The sequence below is a fragment of the Bubalus bubalis genome, chromosome 9 (assembly GCF_019923935.1).
Source record: "Bubalus bubalis isolate 160015118507 breed Murrah chromosome 9, NDDB_SH_1, whole genome shotgun sequence".
Classification (NCBI taxonomy): Eukaryota; Metazoa; Chordata; class Mammalia; order Artiodactyla; family Bovidae; genus Bubalus; species Bubalus bubalis.
The window spans coordinates 96952394-96971443 of NC_059165.1; the positions used below are offsets into that span (position 1 = coordinate 96952394).

At 39.9% G+C, this 19050-nt stretch overlaps 1 protein-coding gene across 8 annotated transcripts in view; it reads right to left on the reverse strand.

Annotated features, from left to right (window-relative positions):
* The window catches only part of LOC102402946 (zinc finger protein 177), a 29494-nt gene that overhangs the window by 5832 nt on the left and 4612 nt on the right, over nt 1–19050 (reverse strand). Inside the window, exons 2-8 of one of the 8 annotated variants that reach the window (XM_025293579.3) lie at nt 18957–19045; nt 17107–17189; nt 6580–6665; nt 5589–5715; nt 5072–5164; nt 4515–4702; nt 1128–3652 (exon numbers count right to left, since the gene is read on the reverse strand). In XM_025293579.3, coding sequence (XP_025149364.2) covers nt 2546–3652; nt 4515–4702; nt 5072–5164; nt 5589–5715; nt 6580–6612 — 1548 coding nt within the window. In that variant the 5' untranslated portion in view covers nt 6613–6665; nt 17107–17189; nt 18957–19045 and the 3' untranslated portion in view covers nt 1128–2545. Of the gene's footprint in view, nt 1–1127; nt 3653–4514; nt 4703–5071; nt 5261–5588; nt 5718–6579; nt 6666–17106; nt 17190–18956; nt 19046–19050 lie in introns of those variants that run through there. The other 7 variants (XM_025293584.3, XM_044948660.2, XM_025293580.3 and 4 more) reach the window with 7 other exon arrangements.

A 19050-nucleotide genomic window follows, 5' to 3' on the forward strand; every position in this document is an offset into this window, starting at 1 on the left:
CTTCACATCAGGTGGCCAAAGTATTGGAGCTTCAGCTTCAACATCAGTCCTTCCAATGAATATTCAGGACTTATTTCCTTGAGGACTGACTGGTTGGATCTCCTTGCAGTACAAGGGACTCTTAAGAGTCTTCTCCAACACCACAGTTCAAAAGCATCATCAATTCTTTGGTGCTCAGCTTTCTTTATAGTCCAACTCATATCCATACATGACTATGGAAAAAACCATAGCTTGACAACATGGACCTTTGTTGGCTAAGTAGTGTCTCTGCTTAATATGTTGTCTAGGTTGGTCATAGCTTTTCTTCCAAGGAGTAAGCATCTTTTTAAATTTCATGGCTGCAGTCACCATCTACAGTGATTTTGGAGCCCAAGAAAATAGTCTCTCACTGTTTCCCCATCTATTTGCCATAAAGTGATGGGACCGGATGCCATGATCTTAGTTTTCTGAATGCTGAGTTTTAAGCCTACTTTTTCACTCTCTTTCATCAAGAGGCTCTTTAGTTCTTCTTCACTTTCTGTCATAAGGGTGGTGTCATCTGTGTATCTGAGGTTATTGATATTTCTCTTGGCAATCTTGATTCCAGCTTGTATTTCATCCAGCCCAGCATTTCCCATGATGTACTCTGCATATAAGTTAAATAAGCAGGGTGACAATATACAGCCTTGACATACTCCTTTCCTGATTTGGAACCAGTCTGTTTCATGTCTAGTTCTAACTGTTGCTTCTTGATCTGCACACAGATTTCTCAGGAGGCAGGTAAGGTGGTCTGGTATTCCCATCTCTTTAAGAATTTTCCAGTCTGTTGAGATCCACACAGTCAAAGGCACTGCCATAGTCAATAAAGCAGAAGTAGATGTTTTTCTGGAACTCTCTTGCTTTGATGGTGCAATGGATGTTGGCAATTTGATCTCTGGTTCCTCTGCCTTTTCTAAATCCAGCTTGAACACCTGGAAGTTCGCAGTTCACGTACTGTTGAAGCCTGGCTTGGAGAATTTTAAACATTACTCAAAAAAGTCAGATATGACTGAGCAACTGAACTGAACTGAATTGAACTTGTTAGCATGTGAGATGAATGCAACTGTGTGGTAGTTCTGAGCATTCTTTGGCATCGCCTTTCTTTGGGACTGGAATGAAAACTGACCTATACTCAACAATTACAGAATACACATTGTTTTCAACTATACTTGAAGGATTAAAAAATTTTTTTTTAATTGGAGAAGAACTGCTTTACAATGTTGTTGGTTTCTGCCATACAACAACATGAATCACCCATAAGAATACATATGCTCCCTCTCCCTTGAAGGATTCTTAAAGCTTGACCATATATGAGATGCATCAGTTAAGACTGAAATCCACTGTAACAGATTCTTCCCACACGAGTGATTTAAACCAGTTAGGAGTTTATTTTTCTCATGTTACATGAAATTCAGAAACAAGCAACTCATAGTTGCTTATATACATCCAAAAAATACCTTACGTGTCTATTATATAATCAGTAGTCTATGATTGTCATCTTATTGGTCTATTCTCTAAGAAAAAAGAGATAAACCTGAGGGCAGATGGTAAAGTGAAAATGCCAGATGCCATGCTCCCATTTCCATGGAATTCTTTAGAACCCACAAGCCGTGACCTCTTGCTTCTTTCTCACAGGCCAAGAATGTGAGGTCATGGGTACTCACAGCTGCAAGAAAAGCTGGGAGATGAGTCCTCAGAAATTGTCTACACTGCTAATCTGAACACAACTGTAGTTTTGTTACTTGAAGGAAGCAAGGGAGAAATGGATATTGGGACAGCAACTTCTTATATCTCACACATTAGGCCACATAGCAAGTCTCTAATAATTTTCTGTTTGTAGGTTATTGGTCTATGTCATGAAGATCAGGCATTCTGTGGACAGTACAATTCAATTAGGAATCTATAACTAAAAGATAATTAAAATATGCCCAGCCCATACATTAAAATACATATTTATAAATAACCTATAGTTCAGTCCAAGATATCTTGATGAGAAATGCACAATACTTAGTACTTACTTATAATAAAAACATTACATACCTAAACCTTAGTGAGGGATTTCCCTTGTGGTCCTGTGGCTAAGACTCCACACTCCCGATGCAGAGGGCGTACCTAGGTTCAATTCCTGGTCAGGGAACTAGATCCTGTATGTTGTGACTAAAGATCTTGTTTGCCACAATGAAGACTGAGGATCCTACATGCTGCAATTAAGACTTGTTGTAGCCAAATAAATACATAAATAAATACTAAAAACAAAAACAAAAACAAAACCTTTGTGATGTACATCAGGGGGAATTTAGAGTGCTATATAATCTTTAATACTCATCAACTAATGAGTTGTCACACTTTAAACACTCACTGATAAATATAATCATAGAAGCGTAACATTTATGTTTGCCTCAGTATAATGTAACTGAAGAGTTGTGCCTGATGGCCTTCTGAATTGGTCATAATATGATTTCTCTCCAGAGTGTATTCGGAAATGACTGAGAGGGGAAGGAGCCCTTAAGGCTAGCTTGTACTCATTTCATTCACAGAGCTTCTGCCCAGTATGTATTCGCTTGTGCATGATAAGGTTAGTGCTAGTGCTGAATGCTTTTCCACACTGGATACATTTATAAGGCTTCTCCCCTGTATGAGTTCTCATATGTACTCTTAGGCAAGAGGAATTCCTAAAGGCCTTCCCACATTCTTTACATGCATAGGTTTTCTCTCCAGTGTGAGCTCTCTTGTGCACAATGAGATAAGAGCCTGTGCTGAAGGATTTTCCACAGTGATTACACTCATAAGGTTTCTCTCCAGTGTGAGATCGGGTATGTTTCTTAAGGGATGACTGATCAATAAAGGCTTTCCCACAGTTACTGCATTCATAGGGTTTCTCTCCAGTATGGGTTCTCATATGTTTCTGAAGGGATGAAGGAACAGTGAAAGCCTTGCCACATTCCTTACAGTCGTAAGGTTTCTCTCCAGTGTGAGTTCTTTTGTGAACGTTAAGGTGAGAGCTCTGGCTGAAGGATTTTCCGCAGTGATTACACTCATAAGGTTTCTCTCCAGTGTGTGATCTTACGTGTTTCTTAAGGGAAGATTGAAAAACAAAGGCTTTCCCACAGTCCCTACATTCATAAGCTTTCTCTCCAGTGTGAGGTCTCATACATATCTGAAGGGACAAGGGGCCAGTGAAAACTTTCCCATGTCCATTACATTTTGAGCTTTCTTTCACAGTACATATTTTTTTGTGGACACTATGGAAAGATCTTGTTCCACAGTCACTGCGTTCATGGAGTTTCTCTTCAGTAGGTATTTGTTTATGTACTGAGAAGGAAGAGTGTAATTTGGACATAAGATGTTGATTACACTCAGATTTTTCTCCTGTGAGAGTTCTGAAGTGTTTCCTAAGGGATGACTCTTGATTAAAAGTTTTTCCACAATCACTGAATTCAAGAATTTTCTCTCCAATGTGAGTACTTAAATGATTCCTAAGAGTTGAGGGATGGCCAAAGTCTTTCCCATATTGTTTATATTTGTAGCATTTCTCGCCCTTGCAATATCTTGTACGAATAAGGTGATAATTCTTTCTGAAGAATTTTCTACAGTGATCACATTCCAATGGTTTCTCACCAGGGTGGGTTGGTGCCTACAGAAAAAGGAGTAAGTGATGACTAAAGGCCTTCTTGGGGCTTCCCTGGTGGCTCAAGCAATAAAGAATCTGCCTGCAATGCAGGAGACCTGGGTTTGATCCCTGGGTTGGGAAGATCCCATGGAGAAGGGCTTGGCAGCCCACTCCAGTATTCTTGCCTGGAGAATCCCATGGACAAAGGAGCCTGGCAGGCTACAGTCCATAGGGTCTGCACAGAGTCGGACAAGCCTGAAGTGACTTAACATGCACAAAGGCTTTCTCACTTTTATTACACAGGAACTCATTTCCATGTGGATCCTGCCATATATAGGAAGTATATTATTATGACTAACATTTTTGCCATTTTCAGGATGTGTATATATTTTTTGCCTTATTCTTTCAAGTTGAAATAGCTGAATACTCTTCCCAAGGCCCCATGGAATTCATTCCATCAAAGGGCATCCTAATTATAGAGTTTTTCTAATCATGGGTGAAGAATGAATGATTTATTAAATACTTAATAGTGGAATGACATTTAAGTAAATGTTTGTTGTTGTTGTTTAGTCGCTATGTTGTGTTTCTTTTGTGACCTCATGGTCACCAGGCTCCTCTGTCCATGGGATTTCCTAACTAAGAATACTGGAGTGAGTAGCCATTTCCTTTTCCAGGGGATCTTCCCAACTCAGGGATTGAATCTGCATCTCCTGCAGTGGCAGGCAGATTCTCTACCATTGCACTACCAGGGAAGCCCAAGTAAATTTTACTTTTTGATATTCTCTGCAAGGCTGCAAGTGTTGAGGTAGGTTTGGAGATTTCTCCAATTTTATGGGATTAATAAAGGATTTCTTGATGCAGCTTTCTGATGAATGATTCTACTTGCCTCAAGTGTCTCCTCTTGCTTGGGTGCTGCTGCTGTTTTAATTCCTTGAAATTCACAGAGCTCTCCCAGTCTTAAAAAACAGGAATAATTTCTAGTGAATCTCACCATTTTTATGCCATCAGCAGTTTTTTCTCCAGGAACATTCTGCATGAGAATTACATCTTTTGATTTAAGTTGAGTAGCCCCATCTGAAAGTGAATGGGGAAATTTTTTATAATTATTGGGAGAAAAAGTAGGGGTGAAAGAAAAAAGGAGGCAGGCATGCTATCGATTTGTTTTTAATTAATAACCCTAAATATAGGAGGAAAATGTGAGAGAGAAGATACAACCAGTGACCAGAGAGATTAATTTACGAACTTGGCTCTCTCTGGGAAAAGATGCCAATGATAGGAACAAGCAACGGAAATGTGAGGTATTTTACATAGAATTCTGGAGGCTTGAGACGTAAAGCTCATGTAATGGTCTCAGCCTTCTTATCTCACAATGACTGACAACTGTACCACCACTCACAAGCTGTGGCTATTCCATACAATGACTCTTTCCTGCCTGGGGCTCACCTGTACAAGTACTTTGGAGAATTCCTCTCCCCTCTGGCCTCAGCTCTTCCTGCGCCACCTCAGTGATTGGACTGTGTTTGCAGAGATGATACCCTGCTCATGGGAAAAGACACATGATGTGGGGAGACTGTGAAGGAGACAAGGAATCGTTCCACAAAACTGATTCCAATACTTTGGTTTTCAAGGATTCTAAAGATAGGCAAGAGCAGCAAAAGAATCAGATTACATAGCCTTTTCACAAAGCACCGTAAGACAAACACCCGCACACCTTTTCCCACATGATCTGACCCTTGAATTCTAAGCCCAAGATCTGTAAATTACCTAAATTTTTTAAGGACTGAGAAAATACAATCAGTGAATTTTCTTGGGAAGTGATAAGACTGCCCCACAAGGGCAGGAACCGTTCATTCTGTGTTTACTGTGTATAGCTGTTCTTTTCAGTTCCTGGGAGAGACAAGTGATGAAGAACTAGTACATGCATGAACAAATGAATATGAAGGAATGAGGCCAACTTTACCCACTGAGGCCAGGTTCCTAAAGTTCTCCAACATCACATCTCTGTACAGGATTTTCTGAGCGGGGGCCAGCAGGGCCCACTCCTCCTGTGAGAAGTCCACTGTCACTTCCTCGAAGGTCACCAACTCCTAAAACACCATGTATACATTCAGGTTCAGCCAAGAACTATCTCTAACTCTGAACCAGAAAGATGATGGGTGAGGCTGAGAGGACTTGGGGAGAAGACCCAATGTGCAGTAAGCTCAGACATTCTTCAGAGGCCTCTTATCATCTCACCCAAGTTCTTGGAAACTTCCACTTCTGTTCTCACTCACTGGGCCATCTCTTTCAGGCTCATGGTTTTTAGAAGCTTTTCTAACACAACTGAGCTGATATTGCCACAACTAGGTTGCAAGGAGTCTTCTAATCTTATTCAAGATCTAGTACAGATTGAGCATACTATAGAATGAGAAAATACTTGGAAAATCAATGTTTTTCCTAGTGAAAAAAAGTCTTTATTTTTCTTCATGGCAGCCAGCAGAATATGGAACTCTCACTCACCCTGGGGGATTATCTGAAACACAAAACAAATGTTGAAGCCTTTCCTTAAACATTCTCTCTCTCCCATTCTAAAAAGCCCAAAGAACTGAGGGAGCCTGAGGCTCCAGTACTTCAGCCACCTCACGTGAAGAGTTGACTCATTGGAAAAGACTCTGATGCTGGGAGGGATTGGGGGCAGGAGGAGAAGGGGACGACAGAGGATGAGATGGCTGGATGGCATCACTGACTCGATGGACATGAGTCTGAGTGAACTCTGGGAGTTGGTGATGGACAGGGAGGCCTGGCGTGCTGCGATTCATGGGGTCGCAAAGGGTCGGACACGACTGAGTGACTGAACTGAACTGAACTGAACTGAGGCTAGCCTGGTTGGGCTGTGAAGCTCTGGGTCACAGACAAGAGATGTAGCCTTTGGGAACAGTGATTTTTTTTGGAAAGAGTAACTTCCCGCATACCTGTGACCAGGTTGTCAGTAATCCTGCAGCCATTCTTTCTTTTGTGTGTCTCCCTCCTGGCTTGGCAGGGTTCTGACCATGAAGACCTAGAAACGAAGAAAGAAGCCATGAGATTCTGGGCCTGACAGATATTCAACACTTACAGGCCTTGTAAGAGTCCTCATACTAGCTTCAGAGTAACCACACGCACCTAAATGCACATATATATATACACATAATACAGTAAAGAATTTATCTCCTTACCCAAGAACAATTAGGAATTGAGAATACAGTATGTTCTTATTTTTTAAACTTTTCCCTAGATTGAGCCACCAAAATTGCCTAGAGTCACTAACAATTCAGGAGCAATGATTCCTCTAGTATTAAAATTCCTCTGTATAAGAAACCAGGACTCCTTTGGGAACTATGTTCAGTGTGGAACAAGAAATGTTCGGCATAAGCCTGGAACAGCTTATACCAGAAAGGAAGGAATCTACCACACAGGAGAAAACTTAAAAAGGTTCCCACTGGCTTATGATGGAACAATTTAATAAAGAGTAATTACAATCAGTTGAAATACACCAAATATAAAACAAAGGCATGAGTCCATAATGTTACTAAAAAACGGTCAATGGTCACTACCGGAGGTGGCCAGGATATAATTTTGTTATTCTGAAAATTTGTAAAAAAAAAAAAAAAAATCAAGCCTGTATCATCCTGTCCCCTCCTTTATGAACAACATTTTATTATTACTAAATAGTTGTGATGCAAGAAAGTTCTTTCCAGAATAATCATACAAACTTTATTCTAAGTTTCATTTATTATGAAGAAAATGCTAGAATCAGAAAGTCACGATTCTGAAACCAGTAGTAAATTAATGCAAGTAGGCAATGACAATCAATGGTTACTAAAATATTACGTGAAAAGTGAATGGGAATATGTATTTTCAACTTCTAGCTTTGAAAAAATTTCAAACTCAAAAGTTGTAAGAATTAGTGTAAAAATGATGAGCTTCCCTATACTCTTTACTAATTGTTAAAGTTTTGTCACATTTGCTTCCTTTCTCCTCTCTGTAGGGGTGTGTGTGTGTTTCATCAAGAATATTGAGAGGAAACTACTTGAGAGGAAATTGCAGGTGTCAGACCCTTTTTTCCTATATACTTCAGAGTGTCATAGGAACTCAGGACTTTATACAATCAAAACCAGGATTTAATATTTATTATCTAACATATAATTCATATGCAGAATTTTACCAACTAGTCCAATAATATCCTTTACAGCAGCCACTTTAAAATTTCTCATCCAGGATTATACCCTCAGACTATGTTTCTTTCATCTTCTTTAATCTGGACCAGTCCCTTGGCCTTTCTTCATCTTTTCAGGTTTGAAAAGTCCCAGGTCAAATGTTTTACAGATTACATCTCAGTTTTAGTTTGTCTGTTTTCTCATGGTTAGATTCACAAAGTTTATTTTTGGATGATGTATTTTATAACTGATGCTTGTCCTCAGTGAATCACTTCAGGAGGCATATGACAACAGTGTGTCTGAATACTGATGTTAATTTTGATCACTTGGTTAAGGTGGTATGCAGCAGGTTTCCCCATTAAGTGACCCCCCCCCCTTTTTTTTTTGTAACTAAGAAGAAACCTGAAGGGGATTATTTTAACTAAATAGATGTGCTGGGCAACTTTATAAAGGAAGATCAAGCTGATAAATCTTAACATCTTAAGAGACATGTGGATACCATGAGTTCTGATATGATGCAATAAGAGACAATACCAATTATAAAATATTTTTTGCTAAAAAAAAAATCCTAACAAATCCTTTCATCTAATTAGTAGTTTATAGAAGAAGGGTAAGAGGAGGGGACAGAGGACATGCTTAATGATATATAGACGACATAATCAGAAATATCCAGTTTGGAGGAGAAAGAGGAAAGCAGAACTCTTCCTGATTAAGAGACTTAAGAGGTGTAACAATTCACTGCAATGTGTGGCCCTTACAGCTTAAAAAAAAAAAATAATGTTATTTATTTTAGGCCGTGCTGGCTCTTCGTTGTTGTGTGGGCTTTTCTCTAGTGGCAGTGAGTGGGGGCTACTCTCTAGTTGTGGTACACAGGCTTCAGTAGTGTGGAACATGGGTTCAGTAGTTGTGGTGCTTGGGCTTAGTTGCTCTGCAGCATGTGGGACCTGCCCAGACCAGGGATTGAACTCGTATCTCCTGCACGGGTGGGTGGATTCTTTACTACTGAGCCACCAGTTCAGTTCAGTTCAGTTGCTCAGTCATGTCCGACTCCTTGCGACCCCATGAATCGCAGCACGCCAGGCCTCCCAGTCCATCACCAACTCCCGGAGTTTACCCAAACTCATGTCCATCGAGTCGGTGATGCCATCCAGCCATCTCATCCTTTGTCGTCCCCTTCTACTCCTGCCCCCAATCCCTCCCAGCATCAGGGTCTTTACCAATGAGTCAGAGTCAACTCTTCGCATGAAGTGGCCAAAGTACTGGAGTTTCAGCCTTAGCATCATTCCTTTCAAAGAACACCCAGGACTGATCTCCTTTAGAATGGACTGGTTGGATCTCCTTGCAATCTAAGGAACTCTCAAGAGTCTTCTCCAACACCACAGTTTAAAAGCATCCATTCTTCAGCACTCAGCTTTCTTTATAGTCAAACTCTCACATCCATACATAACCACTGGAAAAACCATAGCCTTGACTAGGCGGACCTTTGTTGGCAAAGTAATGTCTCTGCTTTTTAATATGCTAAGTTGGTCTTTATTCAACTTATATGCAGAGTACATCATAAGAAATGCTGGGCTGGAAGAAGCACAAGCTGGAATCAAGATTGCTGGGAGAAATATCAATAACCTCAGATATGCAGATGATACCACCCTTAACAGCAGAAAGTGAAGAGGAACTAAAAAGCCACTTGATGAAAGTGAAAGAGGAGAGTGAAAAAGTTGGCTTAAAGCTCAACATTCAGAAAACGAAGATCATGGCATCTGGTCCCATCACTTCATGGGAAATAGATGGGGCAACAGTAGAAACAGTGTCAGACTTTCTTTTTTGGGGCTCCAAAATCACTGCAGATGGTGATTGCAGCCATGAAATCAAAAGACGCTTACTCCTTAGAAGGAAAGTTATGACCAACTGAGCCACTAGGGAAGCCCCCAATTTTTTTTTTATAGATTAGAGAAATATGATAAAATATTTTAACATTAAGGCTTTGTAATGGCATTTACAAAGTTCCTGGTTTCAGCTGGCACCTCAAAGATATATTCCTTTTAAGTTACATGATTTTAGGTTCTCAATGAACAAAGGTCAACAGACATGGAGAAAGTCTAGAAAATGCTCAACATTGACAAATTAGTTCGAAAACTAGAGAATTTGCCTTCAAAAATAGCTATTTCTACCAATGTGAGAAAAAAAGGTATTGTTGTTGGATTAAACTACAATTTTAAATATCACCGTCCCTTGGAAAATATCACTATAGCTTGAAAAATCACATTGACTTACAACTCACACTTTTGATCCTTGGAATGACATTTTTTAATAACAAAACGCAGTGTGCTTTTTTTTTCCCCAAAGTGATTTATTATAAAAAAGCTTGCTCCCTCTCAATGCTGAGTTAGTTCAGCAATGCAGCTCCATCCTTTTAAGCATTCTAGTCAAGTGTTAGTCACTCAGTCGTGTCTAACTCTTTGTGGCCCCATGGACTATAGCCTACCAGGCTCCTCTGTCCGTGGAATTCTCCAGACAAGAATACTGGAGTGGGCTCCAATTCCCTTCTCCATGCAGTGTGCTTCTGAGTCAGCAGTTTTATACTAGATGCCCTTTAAAGCAATCTTCCTGGATGTTAAAATGATCTATGATTTTTTTCATTAAACTTATGAGCAAATTTGCTAATATGTTTATCAAGAGCAATGTTTCCCTTTCTTTTTTTTTTTAAATATTTATTATTTATTTCCTGCACCAGGTCTTTGTTGGGGCACGTGAGATCTAGGTCTCTGACCAGGGATTGAACCTGGATCCCCTGCATTGGAAGCTGGGAGTCTTAGCCATGGGACTATCAGGGAAGTCCCTTCCTTTCCTTTTTAAAAGTAATTTTTAAGTTTATTTTTATTGAGGTAATAATGATTTACAAAATTATGTAAGCTTCATGTGTACAAAACCAAATGTCTTTTCTAACACTCCTTTATTAAGACATCCCACAGTTCACTATAGTGTGCATTCTGCCTTGCTGCAATAAGTAATAAATCCAACTTGCTTAATTCTGTGTGTTCCTGGTAACCTTTGGCTAAAGACCACTGATAATATAAAGAAAAACTATTAACTTGGGGGTGTGTCATAATGGTGTTGTGATAATGCTAAAAACTTCTGTTAAAAGTTTGTTTAAAAATTTTTAATTGAAGTATATTGATATATATGTCATGTTAGTTTCAGGTGTACAGCAAAGTGATTTATTTATATCCATTGTATACATACATGTATGTGTATGTGTGTGTATATATATATACACACACACACATTTATACATATATATACATATACATATATGGGCTTCCTTTGTGGCTCCATGGTAAAGAATCCACCTGCCAGTGCAGGAGATGAAGGTTCTATCTCTAGGCTGGGAAGATCCCCTGGAGAAGAAATGGCAGCCCACTCCAGTATTCTGGCCTGGAAAATTCCATGAACAGAGGAGCCTGGCAGGCTATTGTCCATAGGGTCACAAAGAGTTGGACATGACTGAGCAACTGAACACAGCACAATAGATCAAAGTAGAAAATAGTATGATCATCTCAATAACACACTAAAAATGTCTGATAATACTCAACATTGCCTAATGATTTAAAAATATTTTCAGCCAACTCCATAAAAAAAAATAAAAAAAACCCTCAACTTTTAAAATGGGCAAAATATGTTTTTCTAAAGAAAAATACAATGGCCATTAAGCATATGAAAATATGCTTATTATTAACTACCAGGGACATGCAAATTAAAACCACAAGATACTACTTGACACTCATTTTGATAATTATTCTCAAAAGACTAACAACTGGTGAGGATGTGGAGAAATCAGAACTCTTATTTGCTGATGGGAAAGAATAATGGTACAGCCCCTTTAGAAATATTTGCAGTTTATCAAAAGGTTACATATATGATTATCATAAGAATCAGCATTCCACTCCTAGGTATAAACCCAAGAGAAATGAAAATAAGTCCACACAAAAACTTTAGCAGGAGAGCTCACAGCAGCATTACTTATAACAGCCAAAATGTGGAAAATAACCCAAATGCCCATTAAATTTTGAGTGGATAAATGTGATGTATCCATACAAAAGAATTACTTGGCCACTAACAGGAATTAAGTACTGATACTTCCTACAATGTGGATGAACCTTGAAAATATTATACTAAGTGAAAGAAACCATTCACAAAAGACAAAATATTATATGATTACATGTATACGAAATGTCCAGAATGGACAAGTCTATAAAGACAAGAAACAGACTAGTGGTAACCTGGGCCTGGTGGGTAGTGAGGCATGGGGAGTGAGTGCTAATGAGTATGGGATTTCTTTCTGGGATGATGAAATCTTCTAAAATTAGATTGCGGTGAGGGTGGCACATCTCTGGGAATACACTAAAATACACTGGATTATACACTTTAGTTACATGTGATTATATCTCAATAAAGCTATTACAATTAAAAGATGCTCCTTGGAAGGAAAGCTATGACAAACCTTGATAGCCTATTAAAAAGCAGAGACATCACTTTGCTGACAAAGGTCTATATAGTCAAAGCAATGGTTTTTCCAGTTGTCATGCAGGAATGTGAGAGTTGGACCATAAAGAAGGCTGAGCACTGAAGAATTGATGCTTTCGAACTGTGGTGCTGGAGAAGACTCTTGAGAGTTCCCTGGACTAGGGAGATCAAACCAGTCAATCCTATTGGAAATCAACCCTGAACATTCACTGGAAGGACTGATGCTAAAGCTGAAGCTCCAATACTTTGGCTACCTGATGGGAAGAGCTGACTCACTGGAAAAGACCGTGATGTTGGTAAAGACTGAAGGCAAAAGGAGAAGAGGGCAGCAGAGGATGAAATGGTTAGATAGCATCACTGACTCAGTGGACATGAATCTGAGCAAACTCTGGGAGATAATGGAGGACAGAGAAGCCTGGAGAGCTACAGTCCATGGGGTCACAAAGAGTCAGGCATGACTTAGCAACTGAACAATAACAACAATGAAAACTATTACAAAAAATAATGTTAGTAAACAAAAAAAAAGAAGCATAAAGGGAAATGTCTTTAAACCTGAAAATGTCAAAAATATACAGCAAGTGTTTCAATTTACTAGATAAAAGCCGAAGGCCTTTGAGACACAGAAAAAGAGTGGCTCCTTCTATTAAGCATGTTACAGACAGCACAGTAAACTGGGGAGAGTGGACAAGGATAGGGAGACATGATAGGTTGGAAGATAATAAAGGAAGAACATCATCCTGCCATTCCTGGATGATATGACAGTGTGTAAACATCCAAAAGCATCTACAGGTAAGATTAATTGAAAACTAAGAGGTATGCAGCTTGCTGGATACAGAATATAGCTCTGAGGGCTCAAAACAGAACAAGGGGGCAGTTTGCAGTATACAGGAACAGCACCTATGACCCGACAACTCAAGTTCTAAAAATCGACCTTAAAATTTAAAATCCTAAGTCCATAAAAATGAAGAAACATGGACAAACCCATTCAGATGGGAACAACTCAATCGTCCACCAACAGGATGATTCCACACAACAGAGCTGTAAAAGAGGTTAAAAAAAAAAAGGGCAGATCTCTGTGACCTAATGAGTACTTCAAGACACGTCATTAACGGAAGAAAATGAGATACAAGAATGGACATCTTCTTACGGAAATGCAGTCTGATTTGAGTGAGGCTTTTTAAAGAAATGGTGGACAGGAGACGGAGAAAAGACCCCGCGCACGTGCCCTGTCCGCATCTCTTCCTGTGTACAGACCGATCCAGCAGTCTTTCTGGAGGCGGGAAAAGCGTGGCCCCAACAGGCGGGGATGGAGTCGGTCGCTGCGGGGAGTAAAAGCGGTGGGTCTTGCAGCCCTATGCGCGCAGCTAGGGCTGGGAGTCGCGCGAGAAGCGTGGCAATAGGCGCTTGCGCCTATCCTATCCATGATCCTTCCCCGTTCTCCAACCGCCACTCCAGACTCTCAGTCAGAACCTGGGCTTGGGTCTGGCCGGATCGGATGCCAACGGATAAGGTAAGCTGAGGAATGGGGCTACAGAGACCACGCCGTTTCCGGAGGCGCACTTCTGCTTCCAGTTTCGACGTTAACGAGTGGGCGGGGCTAGGATGCGGCAAAGCAGAGAGTGGCTAAGGCCCAGTGAGGCTGCTGGGCCACAAGCTGAGGACAAGCCCAGTAAAGTTTGGGGGCTTGCCAGGTGTCTCGTGGTAAAGAATCCACCTGGTAATGCAGGAGACGGCAGGTTTCAGGTTTCATCCCTGGATGGGGAAGATCCCCTGGAGTAGGAAATGGCAACGTACTCCAGTATTCTTGCCTGGAAAATGCCATGGGCAGAGCAGCCTCGCGGCCTTAAGTCCATGGGGTCGCAGAAGTTGGACAGCCCGAGAACCCACGCAGGACATCGTATTTTAAGCAAAAGAGGCTTATCAAGTAAAGTAACTTACTCTTGATGTCACATTAAAATATAAAATGATCCCCAGGTACATGAGCCCAAGTCTTTTGACTCCATTTGCTCTCCCCAAGGGAAAACGTAGAGGTCCCCAAGATTTTGAAAAGGAGACTCAGCAGTCAAAAGGAGTCCAAACTTCACTTCCTCAGCCATTATGGATTCTCTTGTGTAGTTAATGCCTCTCCCTTCTTCCTAACCAAAATAAGCCCCCAGAAGTCAGAGACCTTTCTGTCCCAATTCCGATTTAAACAATGATTATCCTGGTATTAAAAACAAATAACCAGAGAGTCTAGATCAGACTTTAAGCTACCTGCTGAGACAGACTGACAGATAGACAGAGACAGAGACAGACAGGCCACTACAAATCTGAGAATGGCCAAAATCCGACACTAATAATGACAAACACTGGTGAAGATGTAGAACAGGAAAGCTCATTCAGTGCTGGTAGAAATACAAAATTGTACAGCCACTTTGGGATACAATTTGGTGATCGCTTACAAAACTAAACATAATCCTACCAAGTAATACAGTAGTCACACTCTTCGATATTTACCCAAGTAAGCTGAAAATATATGTCCACACAAAAACCAGCACATGCATGCTCTGGATTGGGGGCTGGGGTGGGGGTGGGGGGTGGGGGGGTTGTTTCTTTGCACATGAATGTTTATAGCAATTTTACTCATAACTGCCAAAACTTGGAAGCAGTCAAGATGTCCTTCAGAAGGTGAACAGATAAGAAACAACGTATTACCAGAGCTAAAGTGAATGAACTATCAGGCCATGAAAAGACCTTAAATGCATATATATTAAGTGAAAGAAGCCATTCTGGAAAGATTAAATACTGTATGATTCCAACTATAAGACACTCTGGAAAAGACAAAATTGGAGATCAGTGATTGCCAGGGATTAGTGAGAGTGATTGGTAGAATATATAAGCAGGGCACAGAGGACTTTTAGGGCAGTGAAAATACCCTGTATGATACTATAATGAATATATATCGTTACAGTTGATAGGTAACAGGTCCACTTATATGTAGATTTTTTTTTGTTTTTTTCAATGAGTACATACTAGAGTACTACACAGTTCATGGATGGTTGTATTCACAGGTGCAGAACTCAGAAGGCTGACTGGTGAGTTGTACTGGGGTTTTTGACTTTGAAGAGGGTCAGGGTCCTTAGACTTCATGTGTTCAGCATTCAACTGCAGTTCTCAAATGAGATTCATTCAAATGAGAAATTCACATCTGGTTCAATAGTTTTATGCCAGCTTCATCATTCCTGGCCTCAGGTTCTGCTTGGCACCTGGAAGCCATCTATGTGGGTACCCTCAGGACTTACTCTTATATCAAATTAGTGTCCCCCACCCCGTCCTAAATATTTTTATCCATCAGAAGTAGGAGCAGTGTTTGGTGGTCCTGAAGTGGAAGAACCTTGAGTTCAGGGCCAAAGGTTGTTAATGATTATAGCAGGAAGCAGAGCAAAGTTTGGTAAGAAAAGACATGCCACTTGTCTGAATTTCTGGGCTGTCTGACCCCCTCTGGAACTTCCTTCTACCTCCTCTCTCCCAAATTAAAACAATGGAATAAACCTCTTCAGTGGATTCTCCTTTCTAGGCTGTATCCCAATGAATAAGCAGTCTGCCCTCTGTGTTTCTGTTGGGTGCAGCCTTGTCATTTCCTCTAGGAACAAGAGGCTCTGGGTTTCTAGTGAGGTGCATGAGTATGGATGGCCAAGGCAGAGTTACTGGCAAAGGGTGTGTGTGCTTATATTTACAGTAGAGCTCAGGAAGGCCCTCTCACTCTTTTTTCTGGTGATATATGATGTGGACCATCTTTTCACACGCTTATTTGCTATTTGTATGTCTTCTTTGCTGCTGTGTCTTTTAAGGTCTCAGTCCATTTTTAACCAGCTATTTGTTTTCTTATTGTTGAGTCTTAAGAGTCTTTTATCAGTTGTCTTTTGCAAATATTTTCTCTAAATCTGTGCTTGCCTTCTCACTCTCTGGACAATGCCTTCAGCAGAGCAGAAATTTTAAATTTTAACAATGTCAGTTTATCAATTATTTCTTTTATGGATCATATCTTCCATGTTATATTTAAAAAAGTATTGCCATACCCCAAGGGCTTCTAAGTTTTCTCCTATGTTATCTTCAAGGAGTTTTACAGTTTTGTATTTAATACCTGGGGCTGCAATGCATTTTGAATTAATTTATGTTGAGAGTGTTAAGGTCAGTGTCTAGATTTATTCTTTTGCATGTGGATGTCTGGCTGTTCCAGCATCATCTGTTGAAAAGAATTATATTTCTACATTCCATTTCCTTCGCTCCTTTGTCAAAGATCAGCTGATCATATTTATGCTTAACATCATTAGTCTTTAAAAATAAAGGCTTTAAAAATAAGAGTATATACAAGAAACAAATTGGTATGATTGAAGTTTTTTGTTTTTTTTTTTTCATTTTCACTGCAATGCATGGTTCCAGGCCTCACTGCTTTCAAGCAAAATGAAATAATCATTCTGCAACAAAGCTCTGTTGTATTCTTTACTTTCATAAGGATTCTTATAGAGTTGAGCTGATAGTTGACCAAAATGAAATGATTTATCCAAAACTTCATCAGAATGACATATATGGGAATATTTAGCCAAGTGAATTCTATGTAAAAAAATATATTGTGAGGGGTATTTCAAGTGTCTGCCAAATTCACAATGCTCAGAGACTGAAAAACAGGTGAACGACACAAGCCTCAAATATCTGTCATGGTTATCGTGCTGCTTTTCTATTTTATGGAACTGTTAATCTTCCACTAGTGGAAGGGAAGGAATTATACCTTATGAATCTTACCATGTCTACCACGTTGGATTTTTTCCCATTCAAAATATTCCCTTGAGGTGCTGACCTTCTGGTATTGAGACAAATCTCCCAATCTGAAATAAGATTACAAAACATTATGTTATTGGAAAATAAATGGAAGGAAGGTGTTAAAAATGAAGGCCAATGTGTGTTTACTTTCAAACACTGACTTAAAATATATTTTAGAACAGAAAGAATAAATTAAGTTTGGCTGGATTAAGAGTTTGGCGTGATAAGGTGCCGTGGTCAAATTGGTAGGTGATTTACTAAGAAATGATTCTAAAAGTGTTGAAACTGACTATGAACGGAAAGCACCATGGAGGAAAACAAAGGTGAAAGGAAATGGATAAAGAGCTTAAGGCAAATGCAAAATTTAAATTAAAAAATGGGACAGAGTCTACTGTCAGGCCAAAAGAAAGTTTCCAAAAGTGAGGGAAAAGTTAAAGAGAAGAAAAGTTTGGACTTCCCTGGTGGTACAGTAGATAAGAATCCACCTGCCGATGCAGGGGACGTGGGTTTGGTCCCTGGTCCGAGAAGATCCCACTTGCTGTGGAACAACTTAGCCCATGTGCCACACTGCTGAGCCTGAAAGCCTAGAGCCTGTGCTCCACAACCAGAGAGGCTACCAAAATGAGAAGCCCGTGCACCACAACAAGGAGTAGTCCCCACTTGCCACAACTAGAGAAAGCTGCGAACAGCAACGAAGACCCAGCACAGCCAAATAAATAAATAAATAATTAGCCTTTTCTCTTGCTTGGAAAACTTTCCATTTTCTTCAGCTTTCCTCTTAGTTCTACCTGAAATATCAGACGAGGTCTGCATAGCTGGTGCCCTGCTCTGAGAGGAAGATGCCTGATATAAGACTAACATGTAAGGGATGACAAATACTTCCATAAATAAGGGGCTGAGAGTCTGCTCTTCAGGGATACCAAATACTCTCAGGTATAACTTGAGAAACAACAAAATGTTCATGTCAACTTTATCAAACCAGTAAACTTTAAAATAAAACTAAAACGCAAACATATTCACATTCTCTATCATTTTTCACAAAATAGACTCCCAATCTTTTGCCTAAAACCTAAGCTCAAGCTTATATACAGAATTTTGAAGTCCTAAGCCTTTTATCCTAGAAAAAATAAAGTCAGTACAATGGACAGATCTTCATTTTTCACGAGGAAGCCATTGTACTGTAAAGTCTGTGACCTCAAAGGTCACTGGATCCTACACCATCACAAACATCCTGGCATCAGGCAGTTGCCATCTCTATCAGTGTGCACTTGAAAAAGAGGAAGGGAGACCCAAAGCCTAGGTTTCATGTTCTCCCACCATCAACCCCAGGGCTTGATGGTCCTCAAGCCCCTTCTCCTCTCTACCTGGACATATTCTTAGTGACCTCATCCAATTATGTAGCTTAAGAGCACCTATCTCTCTCCTAACGATGTATCTCACCACAACTAGATTGTGACCTCTTCTGGTCTTAATTTTCTCTTGTGATAGGATTAGCAATAGTTCTGAGCACATTACAGACAATAAATGCTGGAAATGCATCACTCCTCCAGTGACAGCACAAATTCTCAGAATCACATGTCAGCTCCCTGTCTATTATAACAAAATGAGGGCACACAATCATGGATGATCAGACTGAATTAGTAAATACTGGGATGATAGTATCATTCTCTTATGTAAATGAAAGGCCCTAAGATCTGAGGAAATTTAACTTGGACTCAGACCCTCAGTTTTTATTCCTATTGGAATAAAAAACTCTGTTTCACTAGAAGGAAACACATCTGCCTGGAAGGAAGAAGCATGTGCTTTTATAAAAGAATAAATTTCCCACTCACTTGAAAATAATTTGTCAGACATCCAGTCACAGTCCTTTCCCCTTCTGACATCTCTTCATAAAGACAGAAAAAGTCCTGAGAAAGACAGCCTTAA